The sequence below is a fragment of the Oryza brachyantha genome, chromosome 2, assembly GCF_000231095.2.
Source record: "Oryza brachyantha chromosome 2, ObraRS2, whole genome shotgun sequence".
In the NCBI taxonomy this organism is placed as follows: domain Eukaryota; kingdom Viridiplantae; phylum Streptophyta; class Magnoliopsida; order Poales; family Poaceae; genus Oryza; species Oryza brachyantha.
The window spans coordinates 24,582,638-24,589,682 of NC_023164.2; the positions used below are offsets into that span (position 1 = coordinate 24,582,638).

At 52.0% G+C, this 7,045-nt stretch overlaps 1 protein-coding gene across 1 annotated transcript; it reads right to left on the reverse strand.

Annotated features, from left to right (window-relative positions):
* Positions 1–678: 678 nt before the first annotated feature.
* On the reverse strand, positions 679–3,663 carry LOC102700863 (G-type lectin S-receptor-like serine/threonine-protein kinase At5g35370). The gene has a single exon (XM_040520278.1). It carries the CDS (start codon positions 3,552–3,554, stop codon positions 813–815), a length of 2,742 nt encoding a protein of 913 aa, XP_040376212.1. The 5' UTR covers positions 3,555–3,663; the 3' UTR covers positions 679–812.
* Between the last annotated feature and the right edge of the window lie 3,382 nt (positions 3,664–7,045).

Genomic DNA, 7,045 nt, shown 5'->3' on the forward strand with positions numbered 1-7,045 from the left:
ACTAAAGGAATAAATCTTATCAGTTTACCGTGTACATTCTGAAAGTTGTGAAGAACACATTAAGTCTGGGGCACGCTATTATCCTGGTTCCACCCCTAATGATAATATTATGTATTATCATTATGTTGTAATAAAGAAAAATTTTCAAAGATGTACATAAAAGACAATAAAGTAAACGGCAAAGTACTATATTGAGTAAAGTCAAAACCATTACGCATTTTACGACCTCGTTAGGGTATGTTTAAAGGTAGTGTCTATTATCGACCCTTATCTAGATCGACGTCAGCAACACGAACCTATTTTATAATAATATGTATAGTTTCTTTATTAATGCAATAAAATACTATTTTATTATGTTAGTTTCCTTTTTATCCACTTTCATGCAAGAAAGTTTTCTTTAATAAATGCTAAGAGTCGACTCTAAGCCGTTATCATGCATGACAATAGTTTTTCTCTCCAATTCAATTCACTCTCTTTCCATCACGTCACCAAATTTATTTACGTGACGATTGAGAGAGTCAACTAATAAACATCTTTGTACGTGCCCCGAAACCTGTCTGCGGATGGAGTCAACAATTTGCACCTGCTATACAGTACGATTTCATCAGCTTCCACCCAAAAAACCCTATAATTTTCTTTACGAAAGTTCCCGCAGAAAGAGGCAAAAATCAGACAAAAAAAACAACAAAAAATTCTGTAGACCTCACGACGCACAAAGTTAATACCTCTTGTTTACAAAATGAACCAAAATGATCAATGCAACCGTACAACCTATCGCTGACAGAACAATTTTCTTGCCGGCGAGCGCCGCCCTATCTCGGCCCGGAGAGCTGCGCCGCCGACATGTATGACGGCCACCCGCTCATCGTCGTCAGTGTCGTCGTTCCAGACCTTGTGCGGTCACCGTTGGAACCCGGCATGGCCTGCTTGATGGCGCCGCTGCCCGAGCCGTCGGCTGGCCCGGCGAACCCCCGGCCGTAGAAACGGAGGAACCCGAGCGACTGCACGCCCGGCTCCCAGAGCTCCATGGTGCCCTCGAGCATGCCGGCGACCATCGCCATGCTCGGCCGCAGCTGTGGGTCCTCGTGGAGGCAGCAAAGCCCCACCTTTATCACCCTCTCCACCTCGCCGGCGTTCACCTTCCCTTCCAGCCGCGGATCGGCCAGCTCGGCGTACTGCCCCACCTCGTGTCCCTCCAACGCCATGAGCGGGAAGTAGTCGCTCCGTGCGCCGCGCGACGTGCTGCCCGTCGTCTCATTCGAGGACTTGGAGTCATCGTCGCCGCCGCCGCCGCCGCCGCCGGCGCCGCCGTCGCTCACGTGCTCGCTGCGGTTCTTGCGGCCGCGCACCAGCTCGAGGAGAACCATCCCGAAGCTGTATACGTCGGTGCGGTCGGTGATCGCCGTGTTGGTGAGCCACTCCGGCGCGAGGTACCCGCGCGTGCCACGCATCGTCGTGAAGAGCCCCGACTGCTCCGGCGTGAGGAATTTCGCCAGCCCGAAATCGGCGATCTTCACCTGGCCGCCGTCGGCGAGGAGGATGTTCTCCGGCTTGACGTCGCAGTGGATGATCCTCTGGTCGCAGCCGAAGTGGAGGTACGCGAGCCCCCTCGCCGCTCCGATCGCCACCTCCATCCGCTCCTTCCACTCGAGCGGCTGGCCGGCGGCCGGCCGGAACAGGGGCCGGTCGAGGGAGCCGCGGTTCATGTACTCGTACACGAGGAGGCGGCGCTGGCCCTCGGCGCAGAATCCGCGGAGGCGGACGAGGTTGACGTGGCGGATGTTGCCGATGACGGCGATCTCCGTGCAGAACTCACGCTTGCCCTGCATCCCAACGCCTTCAATCTTCTTCACCGCCACGACGGAGCCGTCGGGGAGCTCGCCTCTGTACACCGCCCCGAACCCGCCGGAGCCGATCTTGATGCGGAAGCTGTTGGTGACGTCCTCGATCTCTTCATGGGTGAACCTGGTGGGGAGTCCAGGGATCACAATGTCGTCGCCGTCGTCGTCATTCCCGTAGACAAGGTGCGCGGAGTCCGACGCCGGCGAGCGGTGCCGCCGGAGCTGCATGTCCCTCGTCGATCGCGAAGTCCGCCTCCCCTCGCGCCGGTCTTGCTTACGCCAAGACACGATGACGAGGGCGCCGACGACGACGACGAGCACAAACGCGACAATCGTCGGGAGGAGGATGGCGATGAGGGTGCTGTTGGAAGACGAACCGCTCGTCGACCCTGGTGGCTGCGAGCTCTGGACCTTGATGAAACCGGCCATGTCGCCTCGTCTTGTCGTGTTGGCATTTATCACGGAGCCGAGCTGGTGCCGCACCAAGTAGCAAGACAACGACGACGAGTCGTAGAAGTAACCGAAGCAGGAGCAGTTGCTGGAGCAGAGCGCTTGGCACGACGATCCGTTGGAGCCGGCCATGTCTGGCCGCGAGAACCTATTAGCGTAGTACGCGACGCCGTTGCCAAGGCTGACGTAAGAGGTCGGCACGGCAACACCACCGGCACCGCCGCAGGAGGCGGCGGACATCAACGTGGAGCCATCGGCCGGCGCGCAGCCACCGTCATGCGACGACGCGAACAGCGGCGGGCACGTGCAGCTGGAGGCGTTTCCGTTGGGAGAGCAAAACCCGAGAGCGCCGCAGGATAGCGGCAGCTCGCACCCACCGTCCGGCGCCACGAACCCAGCGTCCGTCGGCGACGGCGACGAGGCGTTCGCCGACGCGTAGCTCGTGATCTGCAGCTTCCCGTCCACGCCCAGCTTGAAGATACGCAGCTCGGCCGCCGGCAAGGGGAGCTGGATGAGGACGGCGTCGTCCGCCCCGAGAAGGTACACGCCGGTGCCGTTCACGGCCATGAACGCGACGGCGCCGTCGCGATCCCTTGTGGCTTTGGCCTCATTGGACAGGACCCAGTACAGTGACCCGCTCCATGCCAGCGTCGCGTCGGCCGCCGTCACGTCGAGCCTGTAACCCCCCTCCCTGTAGTCCGAGTCCGACACGGCCGACGCCAAGAAGGCCCCGACGGGGAGCCGCTGCGTCGACACCAGCACGTCGGCCGGCCGGTCGAACGACTGCCAGAGCATGCGGTTCTTCCCATCGAGCAGCGCGAGGTTGCCGGAATCATCGAGCCGGAGCGCCGCCACGGGGGATCCGAACGGCGGAGTCGACCACACGGCCGTCCCGTTGGGGTCCTCGGCGGAGATCCCCCGCGCCGTGAGGCGCAGCGGCGCGGCGCGGTCGGTGATGGGCGCGTCGCGGTTGCCCACCCAGACGCAGGTCCTGGACGGCGCGTGCAGCACGGCGAGGTAGTACCGGTCCTGCTGCCCCGCCGGGTTGTACACCACGGCCTGGAACGCGCCGCCGCGGGACTGGAGGAACACGCCGTAGGTGTCAATGAACAGCAGGTACGACGCCGCGAAGTCCGGCACGACCACCTCCGTGGCGATCTTCCCCGCACGGACGACGGCGCCGAGGACGACGATGAGGGCGGGGAGAGCGAGCAGCGGATGCCGCCGTCGCATCAGTGGTAGCGGGCCTAGCGGCGAGCCCATGGAACGGCGGCGGGCGAGGGGTCATCTCATGGGGGAGCGGCGTGACGCGATTGCATTGCGGGGCGGGTGGGTTTGTGGGAGAGGGGTTGACTCGGGGCGGTGCCATTGGGCGCGCGGGGATCTGCGTGTGCGGCGCCCAAAAAATAATGCAACGAGACGACGACTCGCGGGTGCAGCGTGTGGCCGGAGTTGTTGTTCCGCCGCCTGATTCTTTGTGCGAGCCAACGGCTGCGTTTGGACATGGCGATCCATCGAATCGGCTTCAGAGTTGATGCGAAGCAATCATATGCATGTCTAGCCAGCCACTGTGTAAGATACTATTTGTTATTGATTACTTTTTATGTGATTATACTTATTATTCATTAAAGAATTTACATAATTATTAATCATTTTGTTATAATCTGTTTTATGATTAATGGTACTTTGCATGACTTATAAGTTTATGTATTTGCATAAATATTTTGAATAAGAAGAATGGTTAAATATAGGTTTAAAAGTTAACGGTATCAAATAAGAACAACTAGAGATAGTATCAAGTTCTACATCTGTTCTAAAATGTAAAGATTTTATACTCTATTCCAAAATATAATTATTTATAGCTTATTGAGCAGGGATTAAGATCCAAGAGACTATATTGTTTCTTAATAACTAAGAAATAGACAAGGGTAAGAGGATAGGTAGGGATAAAATGAAAAGAATTTTAAATGGGAATTGGTTGATGGAATATGTATCACAATACTAGAAATCATTATATTTTAGTATAAATTTAAGCTCTATAAATGTTTATGTTTAGAACGGAGTCAATGCTGTTGATAGGTTAAGATATTCTTTGTCGGTTATTGTAAAACTAATTAGAATTTTGGTGGTTATTTTAGACTTATGAGTAGCAGCATCAATACACGATCTGGTGGTCACATAATGTATGGTCATTATAAGGAGGAACACAGAGTGCTGACAAAATCGCCAACAAGCAGTCAGCAGAGCCAGCGTCTTTTGAGGGAGGGAAACACCAAAAATATATGAAGTGTCTGGTCATCTGAACCTGCCCCTTTTTGTGGGCAGAGTGCTATAGATCGGGCTAAGTACACACGATCAACATCACCATCATCATCAGTACGCTTGCACTACTTTGTCTACCTCTATTATGTTTTTGGTATGCTACTAGTTAACAAATACATCTTCTGTTCGCGAGATACCACTAAACTAAACAAGATCTTTAGTTTATATGGTTGTCCGTTGGAGATGAGGCAAGGTGACACCAGGCTGATCTCCATTTATTTCCCTTGTTTAGTCATCTCTTGGCGTGGAGCGTTTTGTTTAACGTGTGTGGATGTCATGCATGATGTACGCACGCCGATCTCTTCTCATGTCGGCTGGCCGGCCGGAACACGACCTCTCCAGCTTCTTCTCCGGCGCCGGTGGCTCTCTCTCTATCGGCGTAGTGCGTGGAGATCGCTTGGACACATGATCTTGCAGCTCACATGCGTGCAGATTTGGTTAGCAACCAACGTGCATGCGGGCAAGTGGGGCGCCATAGAAAACCACGCTTAGTTTTAAACCCAGTGAAATGATCTACTTTGTTAATCATCGGCACATGACAGCGCCCGGCGTATGGGTGGATGGATGACAGGGAAATGGAGAAAGATCGGCCGCTGGTCCTGTGAGGTTTCTTAGGGCATCATCACCCATGATCAGCATTCAGCAGCAGTATTAGTGCCTGATTAGCATAGATGATACTAAGGGCTGGTTTGGATTCAGACGCTTTTAGTAGTTCCTAGAACTTTTTTTTAGTCCCTCCTATTTAGGAAGATGGACTAAAAGGTTGTAACCATAGGGTAGAAGTACTAATTTACCCCTGGGATGGTACCTCTGGGCAGGTGCTTGCGGCTGCCGCTTGTGCCGCTACTGCTGCTTGCTGCTGCTGGTGCTGTGCGCGATCACCGTCGACCGGAGCGAGCACCGGTGGCTGAGCAGCATCAGGGGGGAAAGGCCGAGCAACGTTGGGCAGGCGGGTAGGTGCTGGGGGCCGGGGAAGGCGCCGGCGGGTGGGCAGACAGTCGGGCGGCCGAGCGAAGAGGACCGACGGGCGCAGACGAGGAGTGTGGGGACAAGAGGGGAGCAAAGAGGGCGGGTGGGGATCTGCGCTGCGACGGCGAGCGGGCGGCGCGGCGTCCCTTATTTGGCTGCTTCGGGACGGTGGGAGTGTGGGAAGAAGAGGAGTACCGTGAGAAAAGAGGAAAAAAGTCCCTAAAAGTCCCTCCTCAGAATCTACTGATTTTGGAAAGACTACATGAAAAAAGTCTCAACTGTCTGGAGGAGGGACTTTTTTCTAAGTAGTCTTAGGACTTTTTTTTTTTTGGACCCAAACAGGGTTAACTCGTAGGCTAGAGAGCTAAACAATGACCTCAATTCATCTAGAATGTCGAAGCACACTCAACCGGGCAAGTTGCTGTTAACTAGACGCGTCTCCATGCAGCTGTTTTTCGTCGAGTGAGAAGCAACTTGCGATAGTTCTTTGTTGAGTTGGAAGCAACTTGATGCATTGCATGAGGATATGTTCATTATATATTGTAGTACGTTCCATGTGCAATAGATTCGATGCATAACTGAATCCCGGCATGTTGGCCGATCAGAGATGCAAATTAATTTGCTTATGTGACAATGTGGCGAATGAACTAGACGGTGCTTGTATTTGTATACAGTATGTATGATACTCCAGTAGTACATTGCACAAGATCGCCTTCTTGATTGATTATACAGGAGGTGCTAGCATGAAACCTCATCGATCGAGCATCACTTGCTTCTGTTTCCCTGGTAAAACACCAGTGTGTGATTTTTTTTAACTCCTTGGAAATAAGTTGCTATGGGCATATTTGTAAATAAAAAATAATTTGTGAATAAAACTTTTATATACGTATTATTAACAATATAAAAGCATATGCTAGAAAATAAAATTCAGTGAAAAACCTCCAAAATCATCTCTAAATTTAAGGTTGAAATTTTAAATTTAGGCTTATAAGCATTAACAAAATACGGGGGTGTAACATAATGCACATGCAGAAGTCAACTACCGCTTTTATGTCGGGATCAATCAAAGGTTAAGTCAATCGGTAACATCTAACCACGAAGAGAGAGTATGTTACCAACTTCAGACTCCAGAGGGCTGTACAAACAAAAACAATTGGATTTAAATGAGATGTTGCATTTTGACCCCAACGCAAACAAAAGTCATCAGATCACTAAAAGATAATTGCAAGAAAAACTGAACGCTCGCTGTGTCAAAGCTCCAGATAAACAATATAGTGGTTTCGCAATCATTGGTTTTTAAAACCTAAATGGGAAATATAATAAACTTCTGCCACTTGGTCAGAATAAGAAGCCAACTAGGTCGAAAAAAATGCCTTGCAGAGTTCAGATTCAACTCGGTTTTACATACCAACCTTGTGTAGAAATTTGAATCGGAACACCAGTGGAAGCACAGACTCCTGCCA